Source organism: Bos mutus, chromosome 22 (assembly GCF_027580195.1).
Source record: "Bos mutus isolate GX-2022 chromosome 22, NWIPB_WYAK_1.1, whole genome shotgun sequence".
NCBI lineage: Eukaryota > Metazoa > Chordata > Mammalia > Artiodactyla > Bovidae > Bos > Bos mutus.
Window position 1 is genome coordinate 73,594 of NC_091638.1, and position 23,763 is coordinate 97,356.

Below are 23,763 nucleotides of genomic sequence, written 5' to 3' on the forward strand. Positions count from 1 at the left end.
AAGATATGATGGAAATGACATCAAATTTTCTTAAAATGCTCCAAATTAAAATGAATCATTCACTCAGAAATCTGTATAACCATGATACTCCCTTTTCAGTTTCTAATAGCAGTGATAGAATATATAATTGGGGGAAAGAGTTTTCATGCTTTACTAGTAAAAATAACCCTGAGTTGTGCTTAACACCATTATTTGTTTACTGATATTCCCAATTAATTTCCAAGAAATACGTCAGGCTCCACATGGAAAGACCTAACACTTCATAAACTGAAAGTGCTCATAATTCCAAATATGAATCAAATTAGCTGTGGCAGTCCTGATTTTTCCATAGTCAAAGGGTGAGAGTGAAAGTAGCTCAGTTGTGTGCGACTCTGCAACCCCATGAACTATACAGTCCGTGGAATTCCCCAGGCCAGAGTACTGGAGTGGGTAGCCTCTCCCTTCTCCAGGAGATCTTCCCAACCCAGGGATCCAAGCCAGGTCTCCCCCATCGCAGGCAGATTCTTTACCAGCTGGGCCCAATTGCAGGCAGATTCTTTACCAGCTGAGCCACAAGGGAAGGCCAAGAATACTGGAGTGGATAGCCTATCCCTTCTCTAGCGGATCTTCATGACCCAGGAATTGAACTGGGGTCTTAGATTCTTTACCAACTATCAAGGAAACCCTGACTCAAAGGGTAGTGGGTGCTAAATATCACAGAACATGTAGAGGTAATTAGAACCAATACTTAGAATCAGTAGAGTCTCTTTTCCCAAATAGGTTTTGTAAACATGCAGTATTATCAAAGATGACAATATTTGTTCCCTGAGAAATAAAGTTTCATGACCAAATATATTTGGGAAATCCTGAATGTACATTTTTCTGTTTTGGGAGAATGTTGACACACATGACTATATTGAAGACTTTGAGATATGCTATAGGAAAGAAGTCTGTTTATCTTGTTTACCCTAGTGATTCTTCATATTTTACCTGGAACACAAGTTAAGATAGCCTTCCTTAGAATGTGGTTTGAAAAATGAAACATTGTTTTAACTACTCCACCAGTATCTACTCAGATCGGCTGTTGTTATCATCATCTTAATCTTCATCATGGTCACCACTGCAAAATGTTATTAAGTGATCTTGATTAATTGTCATACAGAGAGAATTACATACATAAGCCCTGTATTATTCAAGTTTACAACTTAAGACTGTCAGTCAGACCTATACATATGTCTACAAAGCATGCAGACAGCAATTAAAGCACTAAGCCAAGATATGGCACGTAGCAGCTTAGATTACAGGGTTCATGTTTAGTTAGAAACAGAGAGATGCCATTCTCAACCTGAAAGTCTCAGAAGGCCATTATCTAGCTACTAGCTCTCTTTGGGGAAGATACATAGAAGTGTTTAAATAATGGTGAGGCTTCTTGGGCAGAGGGTAGGAAGAATGTCTCAGGCACAGCATGCTGCATTAGTTAAAGAGATAACAGAGACAGCAGCAGGGAGCCCTAGCCCAAATGAGGGATTTGGGGAGGGGAAGTAGGACTGAGTTGAGAGTGCAATGAAAATAAAACAAGGTCAAAACAAACTGGGCCAGCCTTGAAAAGTGAAAGTGAAAAGTGTTGGTCGCTCAGTCATGTCCAACTCTTTGCAACCCCATGGACTGTAGCCCACCAGTCTCCTATGTCCATGGAATTCTCCAGGCAAGAATACTGGAGTGGGTAGCCATTCCCTTCTCCAGGGGATCTTCCCAACCCAGGGATTGAACCTGGGTCTCCTGCACTACAGGCAGATTCTTTATCATCTGAGCCACCAGGAAAACCCAGGAAAGCCCTAGGAGGGCTCTATTTGTGCTCACTTGCAGGGTTGTATGATTAAATATATTTCTGTTATTCAATTGCTCAGTTGTGTCCAACTCTTTGTGACCTCATGGACTGCAGCATGCCAGGCTTCCCTGTCCATCACCATCTCCTGGAGTTTGCTCAAACTCACATCCATTGAATTGGTGGTGCCATCCAACCATCTCATCTGCTGTTGTCCCCTTCTCATCTTGCCTTCAATATTTCTCAGTATCAGGGTCTTTTCCAATGAGTTGGCTCTTTGTATCAGGTGGCCAAAGTATTGCAGCTGCAGCTTCAGCATCAGTCCTTCCAATGAATATTCAGGGTTGGTTTCCTTTAGGACTGACTGGCTTGATCTCCTTCCTGTCCAAGGGGTTCTCAAGAGTCTTCTCCAGTACCACAGTTTGAAAGCATAAATTCTTTGGCACTCAGCCTTCTTTATGGTCCAATCCATACATGACTACTGGAAAAATCATAGCTTTGACTATACAGACCTTTGTCAGTAAAGTGATGTCTCTGCTTTTTAATACACTGTCTAGGTTTGTCATAGCTTTTCTTCTTAGCAAGTATCTTTCTGTTTCATGACTGTATTCTCTGTCTACAGCGATTTTGGAGTCCAAGAAAATAAAGTCTGTCACTGTTTCTATTTTTCCCCATCTCTTTAGTTCTTCCCTTTCTGCCTCTGGGGTCGTGTTATCTTCATATCTTAGGTTATTGATATTTCTCTCAGCAATCTTGATTCCAGCTTCTGATTCATTCAGCCCAGCATTTTGCATCATGTACTCTGCATGTAAGCTAAATAACCAGGGTGACAATATAAAGCCTTAATATATTCTTTTCCCAATTTTGAACCAGTCTGTTGTTCCACGTCTGGTTCTAATTGTTGCTTCTTGACCTGCAAACAGTTTTCTCAGGAGGCAAGTAAAGTGGTCTGGTATTCCCATCTCTTTTAAGAATTTTCCGCAGTTTGATGTGATCCACACAGTCAAAGACTTTAGCATAGTCAATGAAGCAGAAGTAGATGTTTTTCTAGAATTCTCTTCCTTTTTCTATGATCCAAAAGATGCTGGCATTTTGATCTCTGGTTTCTCTGCCTTTTCTAAACCCAGCTTGAACATCTGGAAATTGTTGGTTTCACGTACTGTTGAAGCCTAGCTCGAAAGATTTTGAGCATTATCTTGCCAGATTGTGAAATGAGCACAATTGTATGGTAGTTTGAACATTCTTTGGCATTGCCCTTCTTTAGATTGGAATGAAAACTGACCTTTTCCAGTACTGTGACCACTGCTGAATTTTCCAAATTTCCTGGCATATTGAATGCAGTACTTTCACAACATCATATTTTAGAATTTGACATAGCTCAGCTGGAATTCCATCACTTCCACTAGCTTTGTTCATAGTAATGCTTCCTAAGGCACACTCAACTTCATACTCCAGGTTGTCTGGCTCTAGGTGAGTGGTCACACTATCTTGATTATCTGGGTCATTAAGATCTTTTTGTTCGTATAGGTCTTCCATGTATTCTTGTCACTTCTTCTTAATATCTTCTGCATCTGTTAGATCCATACCATTTCTGTCCTTTATTGTGCCCATCTTTGTATAATATATTGCACAAAAATATATTTTACACACATTAATATTTAGCTTTCTCACCAGAATGATACCATCTAGCTTGCCTTAATTATATCACTGTTGTTATGAGAGTAAAACTGTTCAGTTTTGTGGGTGAATAGAGAATGAGCATATCATTCAGGTCCTGGCAGGTTACAGTCCATGGGATTACCAATATTTGGACATGACTGAGTGACTGAGCCCAACACAGCACAGCACACATTAATATTTTATTTTTTAACAATGAAATATGTGTTGTGGTAAAAAGAAATTATTGATTCAACTTGCTTTGCTTTAAAATAGGCATTAAATGTACAAGCTACTTGGGATAGGCTTTAATTTTTCCACTATAGAGTTATCAGTTACTATTAAACTTATAATTTGAGAAAGACAGTGTCAGCACTGAACTTAAGCAAAAGGCAGCTTTCTAAAAATCTCCCCATTTTATGCTTAGAATCACCATTTTATTCATTTATTTACTTGTATACCTGAGCTACTGCTTTTGAAATTGAATGTGTGAACTAAAATATTTGAGATTGTAGAGAACACTTTCTACTTCTGAATGTTCTAGGTATCACTCCTATCCATGGGGGACCAAGAATTATCCAACCAAAAGATGAACGTGCTGCACTTTAAACGGACCTGGTTTTCCCAGTGAAGGTCAAGTTCTGGACTGAAGCCTCTACTGGCAAGATGCCCAAGGATTGGGTGATACTCCAAGAGTATGGAAGAGAAAAGACCAATATGCCACAGTGCCCGCAGGGCCTCTTTCTAGAGATCCAGGGCTACGAGGCTCCATCCTTGGGATACACAGATACAGGATAGCGGGGCTTCCAGTGTACTCCTGGGAGAGACTGCTGCAGAATTCATCTATGAGAAGAAAACTCGCTCCTTGCAGGACTTTCCTCCAAGTTAAAAAGAAAACAAAAAAATGACATATTTTTCAAAGAAATACTTTTTACTTAGAATTGCTAAAACTATGTTTAAAGGCATCTAGCTTTCTATGTATAGTTTTAGATAAAGAAAATTATAGAACTCAGAACAGTAATATTGGGTAATTCACTGTATCCATCAATTTTTTAATGGTAAAAGAAATTCAGAATATGTGATTGAAATATTGTGTAGTTTTATTTGTTTGTTTTACTGAAAGGATTGCTTTTCCCTTAACCATGTGGGTGCTAGTGATCTTAAACCGTGATATAGTGTGGACAGTATTTGTGACCTTGCACAACCTCTGGGAATACCTGTCAGATTGTCAGATTTAAGTTAGACCAATAGAATGTATGGATGTACAGTGTGTGTGTGTGTGTGTGTGTGTGTGTGTGTGTGTGTGTAGGGGTAAGACGGAGGTTTAGATTAGGCTAATGCTTTGCTGCTAATCACACTCATAGTGTCCTTAGAGCACTTTGAAGAGTCATAGAGTCTATGAAAGAGATGCAATATTCCACATTCTAACTCTCTAGCTAAAATTACCTATATTGCTTTTAAGTTTTTATTATTTGAGAATTTGAAATGAAAATAAGTTATATAATAAAATATGTTTCTTCTTTATTCATTGAGATGTCTCTAGAAAAGAGAATTCAGAATGCCAAAACAGTGTCCCATTCCTGTGTGGGGATAATTTATGGGGAAAATTCTTATAGATTCTTACTGGGCTAAAAAGTCTCTTCTACTGACTTCTTATAACTGGTGTAATGTCAAGAAATTATCACCAAGTCAGACTGTGCTTCTAACTAAGGCATTTTTTAAAAGTTAATCAATTTGTTTAGTTATTTCTGGCTGTCCTGGGTCTTCATTGCTGCCTTCAGTCTTTCTCTGGTGGTGGCTTCTCTTGTGGCAGGGCCTGGGCTCTAGGGCACGGGAGCTTCAGTGCTTGCAGCTCACTGGCTCTGTAGTGCAGACTCAGTAGTTGTGGTTCCTGGGCTTAGTTGCTCCGCGGCACGTGGGATCTTCTTGGACTAGGAATCCAATCAGTATCCCCTGCATTGCAACGTGGTCTCTTAACCACTGGGCCACAAAGGAAGCTCTTCAGGGAATGTTTTAAATCTAAATAATTAGTCACCTAAAGCTGGAATTATGCTTTTTACTTCTAAATTCTAGCTTCGCTGGTGGCTTAGAGGGTAAAGAGTCTGCCTGCAATGCGGAAGACCCAGGTTCAATCTCTGGGTCGAGAAGATCCCCTGGAGTAGGAAATGGCACCCCACTCTAGTACTCTTGCCTGGAAAATCCCATGGACGGAGGAGCCTGGTGGGCTACAGTCCATGGGGTCACATAGAGTTGGACACAACTGAGTGACTTCACTTTCCTTTCTATCTTATTTACATTGATATATTTTTAGTGTGATCAAATAAAATTTAGTACAGTGGTTGAAACACAAATATCTTTTCTATAGTATGGGGAAATCTCTTAATGTGACTCCATATAATTTTTATAATTAGTGTATTTAGTACTTAAATTATATCCAATTCTCTTTAGCTAGTGCCTTTGAAAATTGCCAATGATCCTTTTCTTTAAGCCAAATTCATAGTTTCAAAGACACTGTAATTAACAGTAATAAGTGAGAATACAGCGATAAATTTCAGTTTTAGCTTTCAATCAAATTAATCCACATGTGAAATTTACATATGAAATCAAAAGGTTATGATAGTGTTGATTTAAACCAGAAACAAATTGTATTTCTATTCCAGCTTAATTTGAACCTGCACAATTATTTTTTATTTCTTTCTTCATGTATGGAATGGGCACATGCCTTTGTTGTACAAGAGGCACAGGCCTAGAGAAGAATAAATTTTCATTGTGACAGAAGTCAGTACCTAGAGATAAACCAAGATGTAGGGTGAAAGTTTGAACCGTAAAGTCCTTCTGCAAAGGTGTAGAAAAGATTAGTATTCAGAAGTCACACCTTGGTAAGAGAAGAGAAGTTGTTTATTTGAAGGTTTTTAAATGCATATAGTTGACCTTATTGACCAGAAAGGGAGCAAAATATTCTATCATACTAACTCTTCTAGATCATAAAAATGGCATTTATTATGCTAGAAGTTAGTGAGAATGAACAAAAATAAGCAAATGAATGCCTTTTTCAACAGCAGTGTTAGGCTCATCAACTCTAAGCTGATAGATGCATTCTTTTGCCAAAATAGTATATTCTTAAACTACCACAGTCGCTGAATCAGCATTCTCCCAGTGCAAGACCAAGACTTTAAGAGGTTAGACAGTTGTGAAGCAAGCGTTTTGTGCAGGGGCCCACATCTCAGCAGTAAGGTTAGCAAAGAAGGACCTCTCCCAATAAAAACAAGAAGCATCCTTCTGTTTTGACTGTCTAAACTGTCTTTTAGTGCAAAGAGATTGTTACTTGAACTTAATAGGTCTCAATCTTTTCCTGATTACATTTACATTTTTTCTCTTCTTTTTATATAATTTTTAAATGATATGTTGTGCAATGAAATCCATGTGAGTTCATCTAATATTCACTGAATATTTGTATGAGACAATACGAATCGAATCAGTCTTCTCAGGTCATTTTTATATGCAAATACTTCAGTTCATTATGTGTTGATCCACCAGGTCTACCTGAATATGTGTCCTTGAAATTGTCATTTGATTTTTAAAAGCGGAATATTTCATTCTCAGGGAGGTGGCTGTAGGAGGCATATGTGCTTGCTGTTTGCTAACTTTGTCTACTTTCAGATGTGTGATATTTAATTAGAGCTCTTCAGAGAATAGTGAAATGGACACTAGACCCAGAGCTCATGGATGCATTCAGAAAACTTCTGGGAAAATGCTGCTGAGTTTTGTGTGGACATCTGTCTGGTTCTGGGTGATGTGTGTGCATCTGTTTTGGCATCTTAAAACAGAATTAATTAAGAAACATTGTTATGAATTTTACCCAAATGTTGGAACTGGATTGCAGTTAAAGTCTTCCTAGAGATACCACCTATGATTTATTAAATATAAATACTATGAATTTTGATGTTCAAAAACTAAATAGGACTTGTTAATTATGTACAATTCCAGCAATATCATCAATTAATTACCACTCACATTTAAGATGTGTGATGGTGACAATATTGCTTAGTGAATTTCATCAGTATCAGTATGCATAGAATCCACATCATTCCTTTTGATATGCAGAATTGAAAAATATATTTATTGCTATGACTCTGTTTGAAATGGTGAGGAACCGTGCATATCAAGTATGCTGGATTCCTTTCGAAATGGCTTCAGCTTCTGTATGAAGGCAGGAAAAAAAAATGTAAGCTACTTTTATTGTTTTTGCCTTTACTTTGTTTATGGTGTGTATTCATGAGCACCGAAATCACGGGAGAGACAAGCACAGGCATCAGCACTGACTCCGCTTCTCAGCACATGGGAGACACAACTGCAGAGGGCTCCCAAGCAAGGGAAGCCCAGTACTTCTGTGTGTCAACCGGGGCTCTTTGAATGAAATTCCACCCAAACATGAAATTCTTCATGTTCAACAACTAAATGGGATAGCAAGTGTAGTTTACATATGACTTTATGATATTTTTAGATTGTATGCTTTGGCAGAAATTTACATAGTTTTGGATGGAATATTTTTCCAATTGAAATATGCTGCTAACAATGTGCTCACCTATGACTGCTATTTTCTTTATTGATAGGAGGACACAAAGGTCTCAGGGGAACGACTTTGTGATAAAGAAATTCTTATGTGTGTCACTACAGTTAAACTGCATGATGTAAATATGACCATTATGTTTAATCACAATCCTGCCACGATGTTTTGAAATTTGCAAGGGGGACAGGAAATATTTTATGACTCTGACTGGGTGACTGGTGGATATTGCAAATTTACATGCCCTCAGGGACTATGAACAATAATTGCCTTTAAAGGTGAAGATCACGCGTCCTAAAATCATATAGCATTCTTGGTATGTGAGGTATGCTAGTCTTTTTTTTTTTTTTTTTTACTATACATATATAGCAATTAACTAGTAATGTGAAAGTTTTAAAATGCAGTGTATTGCTTTATGCTAAAAGTAAATGAACTCTACTCTCAATTGAAAACAATATTATTCCTCTAAATGTGAAAAGCTTCCTTTTCTTCATTCTGCAGTATGAAGTTTTGCACTGTACCCAGAGGTAGCATAAGTGTATTATAGAGAAAGTATATTATAGCAAATATGTGATTCTTTAAATGTTAACATTTGAAAGTAGCCCATCTTAAGCAAAGATGAAGTTTTGTCTTTATAGAAAGTTACTGCCATTTTGGTAGGTAATCAACAAGCCTGAATGAATGCTTGGAATTAATCTGGTGAACTCACCAATGAAAAATTAGCTGATGTTTTTGCAAACAAGTAGAAAGAGGTTCAAACTAGAAATAACAAACCAAGAGGGAAAAAATGCTTTATGACCTTAGTACCTTTAAGTCATACTAATGTCTCAAAAAATATTCTTAACCCATGATTTAGTTCTACATTTCAAGTATAAGTTGAGTCAGGATTCTGAAAAAGAATCATTAGGCTTATAGATGGCATTACATTTTAGCTTTCCTTGCCCTCCATGTTCTCTGTGTTTACCTCATGAATTTTGAAAGAAATAGAGCTGGTTCAGGGATACCTTATATCCAGAAAGGATAGATGAACCCAACATTAACAGTGAGGGGGTGAATAAATGCAAGTACTCAGAAGTGAAATCTCAACTTACCATAGAGGAAACCTTTCGATGAGGTGGGATGATCCCCCAATAAAAGCTACTTTGAGAAGCCAGAGGGTGAGTAGAAGGCTAGTGATTCCCCAGTGCCTGTTGTCATTCAGCAGGGAGTCACCAGGTGGTGAGCAGTTGACAGAAGGGCCAGGAAGCTCTGTGTCCAAAATAGCCAATTCCTGTTTTGGATTGTTTTTCCTTTTTTTCCATCATTAGTTTTTTCTTTTCTTCTGGATTCCCACACACATACACATGCTATGGTTTCTTCCATACATATGTAAAAGACAGACAGTCTTTTAATTCTAATCATCCTTCAGGTTAGTCAAGGTCTAAGACTAGACCTGGGCTCCTATGATGAGGGGAAATATGAGTGAAAAGAGAAATCATAGGAGCTTTGTCTTACGGTTTGCAGTGGGTTAGTTTTACAATTCGGAGAAGGCAATGGCACCCCACTCCAGTACTCTTGCCTGGAAAATCCCATGGATGGAGGAGCCTGGTAGGCTGCAGTCCATGGGGTCGCTAAGAGTCAGACACGACTGAGGGACTTCACTTTCACTTTTCACTTTCATGCATTAGAGAAGGAAATGGCAACCCACTCCAGTGTTCTTGCCTGGCGAATCCCAGGGACAGGGGAGCCTGGTAGGCTGCAGTCCATGGGGTTGCTAAGAGTCAGACACAACTGAGCGACTTCACTTTCACTTTTCACTTTCGTGCATTAGAGAAGGAAATGGCAACCCACTCCAGTTTTCTTGTCTGGAGAATCCCAGGGACGGGGGAGCCTGGTGGGCTGCCGTGTATGGGGTCACACAGAGTCGGACACGACTGAAGTGACTTATCATAGCATAGCATAGCATAGTTTACAGTTTGTCTTAGGATAAAAATCATAATCACATGCATTGTCTCACTTGTTAGAAAGGCAGTACAAGTGGTTGTCAAGTGCTGGATCCAGTTAGAAAAGTTAAAGTGTTAGTCACTCAGTCATGTCTGACTCTTTGGGAGCCCATGGACTTTAGCCCAGCAGGCTCCTCTGTCCATGGAATTTTCCAGGCAAGAATACTGGAATGGGTTACCACTCCCTTTTTCATGGGTCCAGTTTAATCTCAGCTTTTTCACTTAAGTCATTTAAATTCTCTGTGTTGGGGAGGCGGTCCTCAGATGGCTGAGCAATAGGACGGGGAGACCACTTTCTCCCCCACAAATTCATCAAAAGAACATTTGAATGCTGAGTAAATGTTAAAAGTTAAAAATTAAAAAAATAAAGAATGATAGTAATGTCTCCATCCAAGGAAGGGAGTCTTAAAAAAGAGAGAAGTTTCCAAACACCAGGAAACACTCTCACTGGTGTGTGCTCGCATTGACTCGGCCACACTGGGCCTGCCCCCACTCACGGCGTGTGTGCTTTCCCTGTCTACACTGCTTAGGCTCTAGGTTGCTCTGCTGGGAACTGTCTGAGGCCAGCCCTGGGTTGTGTGCACTTCAGGTCTAAGCCGCTCAGGTTCAGGTACTTGGGTAGTCCTCAGAGGCGCAGACTCGGTTGGGCCTGCGTTTTGTGCCCTTCCCAGGTCCGAGCAGCTCGGGTGACCAGTGTTTGGTGAGTGCGGTCGCTGCGACTTATCGCCTCTCCCTTCCCTGCCGCTTGGTTTTCTGTGTGTACAACCGGCACACCTTCTCAAGCGGATGTTGACCATCCAGAATCCCAAGAAGTCTTAGTTAGCAACAAAGCCTGCTTGTAGTTTGGTAGATAATGTCTCTCTGGGGCTGCAATTGCCCACTTCTGGCTCTGGCTGCCTGTCACCGGAGGGGGATGGTCTGCAGCCAGCTAGCTCTGTTCAGTCCTTTGTTCTGTGAGCGGGTCTGGCGGTGTTTTAGGTTAGGGCTTTTCACGTGATAGCTATCCCACAGTCTGGTTTGCTAGCCCAAGTTAGTTCCCTCAGATTGCCCTCGGGGCAGTCAGGCCTAAAAAAGTGTCCACCACCACCCCCTTGTGTCAGGGCGGAAATTAGACCCTGAAGAGACCAGCAAACAGAAGAAGCTAAAACACTACTGCACCTGTCCTTGGACGTGACAGGTGCAATGGATTAACACCCTGTAGTTAGTACCGAATATATAGGAAGACGCCTATAGATCTTGAGAAATATAAGCCGGATCAAGGAACTATCTGAAACTGAACTGACCCCACGCTGCCCACAACAACACCAGAGAAAGCCCTAGATATATTTTTACTATTTTTACTATCATTCTTTATTTTTTTAATTTTTAAGTCCTCTATTACTCCTTTAATTTTCATTTTTATAACCTACTATTACTTTGCAAAAAAAAAAAAGAGACACTATTTTTTTAAAGCAAACTTCATATATATATTTTATAATTTTTATGACTTTTTTTCTCTTTAATATTGTAGTTTTGAAAATCCAACCTCTACTCTAGATTTTTAATCTTTGCTTTGTGGTATTTGTTATCAATTTTGTACCTTTAAGAACCCAATCTTCAGTACCCATTTTTACTTGGGAGCGAGATTACTGGCTTGACTGCTGTCTCCCCCTTTGGACTCTCCTTTTTCTCTACCAGGTCACCTCTATCTCCTCCCTCCCCCCTTCTCTTCTCTACCCAAATCTGTGAATCTCTTTGTGTGTTCCGGACGGTAGAGAACACTTAGGGAACTGATTACTGGCTGCATCTGTCTCTCTCCTTTGGATTCCACCCTTTATCCTCCTAGCCACCTCCGTCTCCTTCCTTTCTCTTCTCTTCTCTGTACAACTCCGTGAACATCTCTCAGAGTTCCAGACTGTGGAGCACACGTAAGGAAGTGGTTAGTGGCTAGCTTGCTCCCTCCTGTTTCGATTCCACCTCATCTCATCCGGGTCACCTCTATCTCCCTCCTCCCTCTTGTCTTCTCCATGTAACTCTGTGAACCTCTCTGGGTGTCCCTCACTTTGGAGAAACTTTTCATCTTTAACCTAGATGTTTTATCAATGGTGCTGTAGAGATGGAGAAATCTTCAGGCTACTGTAAAAATAAGACTGAAAACTAGAAGCAGGAGGCTTAAGTCCAAATCTTGAGAACACCAGAGAACTCCTGATTCCAGAGAACATTAATCGACAGGAGCTCATCAAATGCCTCCATACCTACACTGAAACCAAGCACCACCCAAGGGCCGACAATTTCCAGAGCAAGACATACCACGCAAATTCTCCAGCAACACAGGAACACAGCCCTGAACTTCAATATACAGGCTGCCCCAAGTCACTCCAAAGCCAATGACATCTCATAACTCATTACTGGACACTTCATTGCACTCCAGAGAGAAGAAATCCAGCTCCACCTACCAGAACACCGACGCAAGCTTCCCTAACCAGGAAACCTTGACAAGCCACCTGTACAGCCCCACCCACAGCGAGGAAACTCCACAATAAAGACAACTCCACAAACTGCCAGAATACAGAAAGGCCACCCCAAACACAGCAATATAAACAAGATGAAGAGACAGAGACCTCCTTTACCCAGCAGGTAAAGGGATAGGATAAATGCCCACCAAACCAAACAAAAGAGGAAGAGATAAAGAATCTACCAGATAAAGAATTTTGAATAATGGTAGTGAAAATGATCCAAAATCTTGAAAACAAAATGGAATCACAGATAAATAGCCTGGAGACAAGGATTGAGAAGATGCAAGAAAGGTTTAACAAGGACCTAGAAGAAATAAAAAAGAGTCAATATATAGTGAATAATGCAATAAATGAGTAAAAAACACTCTGGAGGGAACAAATAGTAGAATAATGGAGGCAGAAGATAGGATTAGTAAAGTAGAAGATAGAATGGTAGAAATAAATGAATCAGAGAGGGAAAAAAGAAAAACGAATTAAAAGAAATGAGGACAACTCAGAGGCCTCTGGAACAATGTTTAATGCCCCAACATTTGAATCATAGGAGTCCCAGAAGAAGAAGACAAAAAGAAAGACCATGAGAAAATACTTGAGGAGATAATAGTTGAAAACTTCCCTAAAATGTGGAAGGAAATGATCACCCAAGTCCAAGAAACTTGGGCCTCCAGAGAGGGCCAAACAGGATAATCCCAAGGCGAAACACCCCAAGACACATATTAATCAAATTAACAAAGATCAAACACAAAGAACAAATATTAAAAGCAGCAGGGGAAAAACAACAAATATCACACAAGGGGATTCCCATAAGGATAACAGCTGATCTTTCAATAGAAACTCTTCAAGCCAGGAGGGAATGGCAAGACATACTTAAAGTGATGAAAGAAAATAACCTACAGCCCTGATTACTGTACCCAGCAAGGATCTCATTCAAATAGGAAGGATAAATCAAAAGCTTTTACAGACAAGCAAAAGCTGAGAGAATTCAGCACCACCAAACCAGCTCTCCAACAAATGCTAAAGGATCTTCTCTAGACAGGAAACATAAAAAGGGTGTATAAACTCGAACCCAAAACAATAAGGTAAATGGTAACGGGATCATACTTATCAATAATCACCTTAAATGTAAATGGGTTGAATGCCCCAACCAAAAGACAAAGACTGGCTGAATGGATACAAAAACAAGACCCTTATATATGATGTCTACAAGAGACCCACCTCAAAACAAGGGACACATACAGACTGAAAGTGAAGGGCTGGAAAAATATTTTCCATGCAAATAGGGACCAAAAGAAAGCAGGAGTAGCAATATTCATATCAGATAAAATAGACTTTAAAACAAAGGCCGTGAAAAGAGACAAAGAAGGACACTACATAATGATCAAAGGATCAATCCAAGAAGAAGATATAACAATTATAAATATAAATGCACCCAACATAGGAGCACCACAATATGTAAGACAAATGCTAACAAGTATGAAAGGGGAAATTAACAATAACACAATAATAGTGGGAGACTTTAATACCCCACTCACGCCTATGGATAGATCAACTAAAGAGAAAATTAACAAGGAAACACAAACTTTAAATGATACAATAGACCAGTTAGACCTAATTGATATCTATAGGACATTTCACCCCCAAACAATGAATTTCACCTTTTTCTTAAGCGCACATGGAACCTTCTCCAAGATAGATCATATCCTGGGCCATAAATATAGCCTTGGTAAACTCAAAAAGATTGAAAGCATCCCAAGCATCTTTTCTGACCACAATGCAGTAAGATTAGATCTCAATTACAGGAGAAAAACTATTAAAAATTCCAACATATGGAGGCTGAACAACACACTGCTGAATAACCAACAAATCACAGAAGAAATCAAAATAGAAATCAAAATATGCATAGAAATGAATGAAAATAAAAACAAAACAACCCAAAACCTGTGGGATACTGTAAAAGCAGTGCTAAGGGGAAGGTTCATAGCAATACAGGCATACCTCAAGAAATAAGAAAAAAGTAAAAAAAAAACCCTAACTCTACACCTAAAGCAACTAGAAAAGGAAGAAATGAAGAACCCCAGGGTTAGTAGAAGGAAAGAAATCTTAAAAATTAGGGCAGAAATAAATGCAAAAGAAACAAAAGAGACCATAGCAAAAATCAACAAAACCAAAAGCTGGTTCTTTGAGAGGATAAATAAAATAGACAAACCATTAGCCAGACTCATCAAGAAATAAAGGGAGAGAAATCAAATCAATAAATTTAAAATGAAAATGGAGAGATCACAACAGATAACACAGAAATACAAAGGATCATAAGAGACTACTATCAGCAATTATATACTAATAAAATGGACAACTTGGAAGAAATGGACAAATTCTTAGAATAGTACAACTTTCCAAAACTAAACCAGGAAGAAATAGAAAATCTTAGAAGACCCGTCACAAGCACAGAAATTGAAACAGTAATCAGAAATCTTCCAGCAAACAAAAGCCCAGGTCCAGACGGCTTCACAGCTGAATTCTACCAAAAATTTAGAGAAGAGCTAACACCTATCCTACTCAAACTCTTCCAGAAAATTGCAGAGGAAGGTAAATTTCCAAACTCATTCTATGAGGCCACCATCACCCTAATCCCAAAACCTGACAAAGATCCCACAAAAAAAGAAAAAGAAAACCACAGGCCAATATCACTGATGCACATAGATGCAAAAATCCTTAACAAAATTCTAGCAATCAGAATCCAACAACACATTAAAAAGATCATACACCATGACAAAGTGGGTTTTATCTCATGGATGTAAGGATTCTTCAATATCCACAAATCTATCAATGTAATACACCACATTAACAAATGGAAAAATAAAAGCCATATGATTATCTTAATAGATGAAGAGAAAGCCTTTGACAAAATTCACAACCCTTTATGATAAAAACTCTCCAGAAAGGAGGAATAGAAGGAACATACCTCAACATAATAAAAGCTATATATGACAAACCCACCTCAAACATTATGCTCAATGGTGAAAAATTGAAAGCATTTCCCCTAAAGTCAGGAACAAGACAAGGATGCCCACTTTCACCACTACTATTCAACACAATTTTGGAAGTTTTGGCAACAGCAATCAGAGCAGAAAAAGAAACAAAAAGAATCCAAATTGGAAAAGAAGAAGTAAAACTCTCACTGTTTGCAGATGACATGATCTTCTACATAGAAAACCCTAAAGACTCCACCAGAAAATTACTAGAACTAATCAATAAATATAGTAAAGTTGCAGAATATAAAATCAACACACAGAAATCCCTTGCATTCCTATACACTAATAATGAGAAAACAGAAAGAGAAATTAAGGAAACAATTCCATTCACCATTGCAACGAAAAGAATAAAATACTTAGGAATATATTTACCTAAAGAAACAAAAGCCCTATATATAGAAAACTATAAAACACTGGTGAAAGAAATCAAAGAAGACACTAATAGATCGAGAAATATACTGTGTTCATGGATCGGAAGAATCGATATAGTGAAAATGAGTATACTATCCAAAGCAATCTATAGATTCAATGCAATCCCTATCAAGCTACCAACAGTATTCTTCACAGAGCTAGAACAAATAATTTCACAATTTGTATGGAAATACAAAAAACCTAGAGTAGCCAAAGCTATATTGAGAAAGAAGAATGGAACTGGAGGAATCAACCTGCCTGACTTCAGGCTCTACTACAAAGCCACAGTGACCAAGACAGTATGGTACTGGCACAAAGATAGAAATATAGATCAATGGAACAAAATAGAAAGCTCAGAGATAAATCCACACACCTATGGACACCTTATCTTTGACAAAGGAGGCAAGAATATACAATGGAGAAAAGACAATCTCTTTAACAAGTGGTGCTGGGAAAACTGGTCAACCACTTGTAAAAGAATGAAACTAGTACACTATCTAACACCATACACAAAAATAAACTCAAAATGGATTAAAGGTCTAAATGTTAAGACCAGAAACTATAAAACTCCCAGAGGAGAACATAGGCAAAACACTCTCCGATATAAATCACAGCAGAATCCTCTATGACCCACCTCCCAGAATATTGGAAATAAAAGCAAAAATAAACAAATGGGACCTAATTAAAATTAAAACCTTCTACACAACAAAGGAAACTCTAAGCAAGGTGAAAAGACAGCCTTCAGAATGGGAGAAAATAATAGCAAATGAAGCATCTGACAAAGAATTAACCTCAAAAAATATACGAGCAACTTCTGCAGCTCAATTCCAGAAAAATAAACGACCCCATCAAAATGGGCCAAAGAACTGAACAGACATTTCTCCAAAGAAGACATACAGATGGCTAACAAACACATGAAAAGATGCTCAACATCACTTATTATCAGAGAAATGCAAATCAAAACCACTATGAGGTACCATTTCATGCCAGTCAGAATGGCTGCTGTCCAAAAGTCTACAAGCAATAAATGGTGTAGAGGGTGTGGAGAAAAGGGAACCCTCTTACACCGTTGGTGGGAATGCAAACCAGTACAGCCGCTATGGAGAACAGTGTGGGGATCCCTTAAAAAACTGGAATTAGAACTGCCATATGACCCAGCAATCCCACTGCTGGGCATACACACTAAGGAAACCAGAAGTGAAAGAGAAACATGTACCCTAGTGTTCATCCCAGCACTGTTTATAATAGCCAGGACATAAAGCAACCTAGATGTCCATCAGCAAATGAATGGATAAGACAGCTGTGGTACCATATACACAATGGAGTATTACTCAGCCATTAAAAAGAATACATTTGAATCAGTTCTAATGAGGTGGATGAAACTGGAGCCCATTATACAGAGTGAAGTAAGCCAGAAAGCAAAACACCAATAGACTATACTAATGCATATATATACGGAATTTAGAAAGATAGTAAGGATAACCCTGTATGCGAGACAGCAAAAGAGACACAGATGTATAGAACAGTCTTTTGGACTCTGTGAGAGAGGGCAAGGGTGGGATGATTTGGGAGAATGGCATTGAAACTAATATCATGTGTGAAACGAATCGTCAGTCCAGGTTAAATGCATGATACAGGATGCTCGGGGCTGGTGCACTGGGATGACCCAGAGATATGGTATAGGGAGGGAGGTGGGAGGGGGGTTCAGGATGGGGAACAAGTGTACACCTGTGGCGGATTCATGTTGATGTATGGCAATACCAGTGCAATATTGTAAAGTAATTAGCCTCCAATTAAATAAATTTATATTAAAAATAAATCAATAAATAAATTCTCTTAGTTCCCAAATCTGTAAAAATAATAACAGTACCTAACTCACAGGGAGCTCTTGAGTTTTAACTCTTTTAATATTTGTAAAATGCTCAAAACATGTCTTTGTGCATGCTAAACACTTAATGTTAGCAATTATTCTTACTATTAATTATTATCTTGCACATCTTCCCTGTAACTAGAGTATCCCAGAGCTGGGGCTGAAATTTCCGTATTGAAACTTATTTTTCTGCTTTGACTGCTGAGGGGTGATAACATACTTTAATTCATTCTCACAGTGTATATTGAGGATCTACTCTGAGCCAAGGCATGGTGTAGGTGCACTGGAAGTGAAGAAAACATAAGATCATCTCTTTTTTCAAGTTTTTCAAGTTTGTAGGTGAGAAAAAATGATGTCAGCTCCTCAAGGACCAGACTTTGTCTTATTGTCATTAGAAATCCATGCCTTGGTATGAAATTAGATACAGCACAGAGGCAATCGGAACCCATGTGGAAACAGACATGGGGATATGAGAGAATACATGACAAACATCCTCGACTGTGCTTCCCCTTTCTTTAAGTTCTCCATTTCTGTCCACCTGTTCTTTTTTGATGATACTTATTTCCTTCCGTGTAAATATCAAGTCATCCACATGCTGGCTTTTGCGATCTCATTTCCACCGACTTTATCCACTCTACACTGTGTTCAGGAACATATTGCACCATGTTTGTTACTTACCATGGTATTTGTACACACTTCTGATGTAGGATTTATCACAATGTATTCAATTTACTTGTTTATGTGTTAGACTTTGAGGTAAAAGAGGCAAGACCCATGTCATTCCAACCCAAGTGGCCCCCGCCAGTTGAGCACTTACCACATAGCAGGCACCCAAACTTGTAGAACATGTGTTTTGGACTGACATTCCCTGCTTAACCCCTTTATGTCTGGTTTGTATCAGTCTTTTCTCCCAATACCTATTTGTGCAAACACCTTCAATGAAATCTAGCAATGTATACTAATATGCCCTGACCTTCAATAAGCATACCAAAAAGCAGAGAAATTACAGAGTTCCAAAGGGTAAACAACTTTGTAGTTAGAAAAAGTTCAGCCTAGTAGAATTTTGGAGAGTTGTGCAAGTTTATATGATGATAACAAAGCAGAAAATGGTGTACTAAATGCTAGGGGTATTTTAAAGTTCTTCCAGACACAAAGATTTGAAATAAAACCCCACCTGCTCCAGCCACTTGGGTTGAGTTCCTAACAGTGAAAGGACACAGTGCCTAAAAGTGCTTCCAGAGAAACATTGACTGAATTGAAAGCCAACCTTTCCCTGCAGGCTGAAAAGGTTTCAGTCTGCATTGGCTGTTTTGGACACAGAATTTCACACAGCTTTCTGTCAAACCCTAGAAAGACTGGCATGCAGATCTCCACACATTTCACCAGGGACTCCAAATTTTGGTATCAATTTGCTGACTAGAATGAACAGGCTCTATAAAATTCTTTCACCTGTCATGTAGTTAGTTCAGTCACTCAGTCATGTCCAACTCTTTGCAACCCCATAGACTGCAGCACATCAGGTTTCCCTGTACATCACCAACTCCCAGAGCTTGCTGAAACTCACGTCCATCCAGTCAGTGACGCCATTCAACCATCTCAACCTCTGTCGCCTCCTTCTCCTGCCTTCAACCTTTCCCAGCATCAGAGTCTTTTCCAATGAGTCAGTTATTTGCATCAGGTGACCAAAGTTTGGAGCTTTGCTTCAGCATCAGTCCTTCCAATGAATAGTCAGGACTGATTTCCTTTAGGATGGACTAGTTTGATCTCCTTGCAGTCCAAGGGACTCTCAAGAGTCTTCAACACCACAGTTCAAAAGCATCAATTCTTTGGCCCTCAGCTGTTTTTATGGTCCAAATTTCACATCCATACATGATTACTGGAAAAACCATAGCTTTGACTAGATGGACCTTTGTCAGTAAAGTAATGTCTCTGCTTTTTAATATGCTGTCCAGGTTGGTCATAGCTTTTCTTTCAAGGAGGAAGCGTCTTTTAATTTCATGACTGCAGTCACCATCTGCAGTGATTTTGGAGCCCAAGAAAATAAAGTCTCTCACTGTTTCCATTCTTTTTCCATCTATTTGGCATGAAGTGATGGGACCAGATGCCATGATCTTAGTTTTTTGAATGTTGAGTTTTAAGCCACCTGTCATGTAAGAAGCATAGACTTTGTGCATGGCAGAAAATCTTTAACACATAGTACAGTGGGGATCTCTCTTAGTCATGTTCAGAACACAGATCTTCATGCACCTTTCAACTTCCTCTAGACATAGCAGAACTGTAGATCTCCAAAATAAATACTATGTACTTCAAACTTCCAGTATACCTTCCACACTTTCAGAAAACAAAGTGCAAAGTGGTTATTACCTATGGCAAGAAACAACCAGTTATATTCTCCAATGGGACAAAGTTGCTGTTAACTGAAGGCTTTCAGCAGGGATTCACCTATCAAATGCTTGGCACGCTCTTAGATTTACTCAACTTTACATAGAAAAAGCAAAGGTAAGCTACACAAAACTTTGGAAATGAATCGCTACGTATGTCACAACATGAACTTCCTTAGATAATGAACACTGTTGGGAAAAGTTGTGTTACTGACCTGATAACAAGGTCAAGTGATTACTACAGGCCACTCTTCATCCCAAATGGTGTAAAAGAAGTTCATGCTTCTATTCCTAGTTAGAAGACTCCCAAGCTTCCTGTTCAAGCTCTAGTTTCACAAAGCTGTGAAATAAAACCCCATCCAGGTGGCAGTAGTGGTAAAGAAACCTGGGTTTTGATCTCTGGGTCAGGAAGATCCACTGGAGTAGGGAATGGCAACCCACCCCAGTATTCTTGCTTAGAGAATTCCTTGGACAGAGGATCCTGGCAGGCTACAGTCTGTAGGGGCTGCAAAGAGTCGAACATGACAAAGTGGCTGAGCACGCGCACACACACAAACGTGCACACACACACACACACACACACGCATGGAGGTTTATGTGTATTCTGATTCCAGAAAACGAATATATACATACACACAATGTTAGCTTTGATACTAGCTTACCAGCACCAAAAAAGTTGAAAATTGGCTTTGTGTACTTCAGTTCAGTCACTCAGTCGTGTCTGACTCTTTGTGACCCCATGGACAGCAGCACACCAGGCTTCCCTGTCCATCACCAACTTGCAGAGCTTGCTCAAACTCATGCCCATTGAGTGGGTGATGCCATCCAACCATCTCATTCTCTGTCATCCCCTTCTCCTCCTGCCTTCAATCTTTCCCAGCATCAGGGTCTTTTCCAAAGAGTCAGTTCTTCATATCAGGTGGCCAAAGTTTTGGAGTTTCAGCTTTAACATCAGTCCTTCCAATGAATATTCAGGACATTTCGTTTAGGATGGACTGGTTGGATCTCCTTGCAGTCCAAGGGACTCCCAAGAGTCTTCTCCAACACCACACTTCAAAAGAATCAATTCTTCGGTGCTCAGCTTTCTTTATAGTCCAACTCTCACATCCATACATGACTACTGGAAAAACCATAGCCTTGACTAGACGGACCTTTGTGGGCAATCATTGTGCTGTACCTTAAACTTCCAGCGCTGTATGTCAATTACATCTCAATAAAACTTAAAAAACAAAAACATCCAGGAGGGATGGTGTAGTGGCAGTGAGGAGTGGAGGGGGAAGTAGTAGTTAAATTGTGGATGTATTTTGAAGACTACCCACATTACTTATTACACAGGGTTATTAAGAGGATCAACTGAGAAGAAATAGTTTGGAAATTATATTTTACATAAATGTTCCAGTCTCTACTACAGAGTCAACATTTGTGATACTGTTCATTTAGAAATTCAGTATTTGGTGGGAAGAGAATACAAATCCATTTTGATTAAATTATAATTAGTTAACTATCTGATATTTAATGAACTTTACTATGTGGAATCGAGTTATCTCAAGAGCCTTTTCTAGGTGCTGTCTAAAAAAGCCTACAGAACAGTTTATTATAACCAAGCCTGACTTAAAAAAGAGAGAGATAGGCATATACACTACTACAGTAGTGGAAAGGGAGTCAGAGATGCTATATACAAAAACAGCCTTGCAAAACTGCATCCACGGGACCTGGCAAATCTACCACAAGACTTTCTAGAGCACAACACCATGACATGTGTTAACTTGAGGTAGATCTCAACTCCTCTGGAGCAGGAGCTTTCTAAAACGAGATGCACCCTTTAAACACAAAACATGACGGTGCCTCCTGCACTCAGTGAAACTCAGTATGCTTCCTTCCAGGCAGAACACAAGTGTCCCAAGAGGGACAGAGTCTGGTACAAAGTGCCGCTTTCCAGCAGTGCCAGAGCCGCTGAAATAGGAGCTAGGCTTTACTTCCTACCCTCTCCTATCGACTGCCATCCTGTCTGGACTATTACTGACTCCCCCTGATGGGCCTTTCTGTTGGCTTTTGTTGTTAAAAGCAGATTTTACTCTAGGTGGTCAAACACTTGGTTGTAAGGTGAAGGGGTTTCATGGAAATGGCAAAACTGCCACAAGGGTGGTAACATGTTTTACTGTAGCTATTAAGACACCAGAAAATTATCAAGAGCTTTCAAATCTTACCACTGGAAGTGTGTTCTGTATACCAAAGCATCAGCAGGGAGGCAGAAATGCAAACTCTCAGGTTCCCAAACCTGCTGACTCAGACTCTTCAGCGCGGGAAGAAACTCCCTCAAGTGATTCTTAAACTTGCTTAAGTTTAAGAAGTACTGTTTACAACACAAATGCACTAGCTCTTAGATATACCAGGGGTGTGGTTAGTAAGAAAAAGCTAGTTTTTATTCTTACCTATTTAAGAATTCAATTGTTGAGTGTGAAAGTTATTCTATCCTATCACCACAGTCCTTGATTAGCGCTCACTTCACATTTACAGAGTATTTATGTAATGTCTTACCTACCAGTATGTCAGGAACCAGTTAAGTCAGCAAAATAAAAAAAAAATGAGCTGCACAAATGCACACTATGAATGCTATGCTAGGTCACTTCAGTCGTGTCCAACTCTGTGCGACCCCAGAGACGGCAGCCCACCAGGCTCCCCCGTCCCTGGGATTCTCCAGGCAAGAACACTGGAGTAGGTTGCCATTTCCTTCTCCAATGCATGAAAGTGAAAAGAGAAAGTGAAGTCGCTCAGTCGTGTCCGACTCTTAGCGACCCCATGGACTGCAGCCTGCCAGGCTCCTCTGTCCATGGGATTTTCCAGGCAAGAGTACTGGAGTGGGGTGCCATTGCTTTCTCCGGCACACTATGAATAGAGACTCGTAATTTTAACTTACATCAAGACAACATTAATGTTCAAATCATTTCATCCTACAAGAAAATATACACATTTGCCAGAAGCAATTCTGACATTTTACCAATACATTTCAGATTAATTTCTAGGTAAGCAGTTAATATATGTGTATATACATAAACCTGTATGTGTACATAGTCAATATATGCATGTTTGTATAAACATATATGCAAACATACATCTGCATACACACGTCAACCACACGCACATGTATACACACAGTGTATACACACTTCTGGCCTGTAAGGAGCTAGCTAACTAGCCAACTATCAAACATGGCTACATGGTCTCCTGAAAAGCAGAGGTGGCGAAGGCTTTATTTCCTCAAAGATAGCAATTCATTCAAGAGTAAACAATATTTCAAAAATAGGCAGAAAATCTGTTCTGAAACTATGGAAGTGTATCTCATTCTCTGAACCATGGATCTCAAAACCAAGGAACCCTGCCCAGTAGTACCAGTCAAGACACCTGTCTACCTTATTCACAAAGACTCAGAGGACACTTACCAAACATGTGCCGCTGAACAATTTTTTAAAAAAGAAAAAAATCACAACTCAGGAAATAAAGGTTCAATAATTAAACCCTGAATGAACAAATCAATAATAGTTTTACACAGAAAATTGAGAATAAACTG

General features: G+C 39.4%; 1 protein-coding gene across 1 annotated transcript in view; it reads left to right on the forward strand.

The window, feature by feature from the left end:
* The window catches only part of LOC106700546 (serine/threonine-protein kinase Nek10-like), a gene marked incomplete at its 5' end in the record, with an annotated part of 82,038 nt that extends 73,588 nt beyond the window's left edge, over positions 1–8,450 (forward strand). Inside the window, one exon of the mRNA XM_070360022.1 lies at positions 4,005–8,450. Within this exon, the coding sequence (XP_070216123.1) occupies positions 4,005–4,053 (49 nt within the window). The remainder of the gene's footprint in view (positions 1–4,004) is intronic.
* Between the last annotated feature and the right edge of the window lie 15,313 nt (positions 8,451–23,763).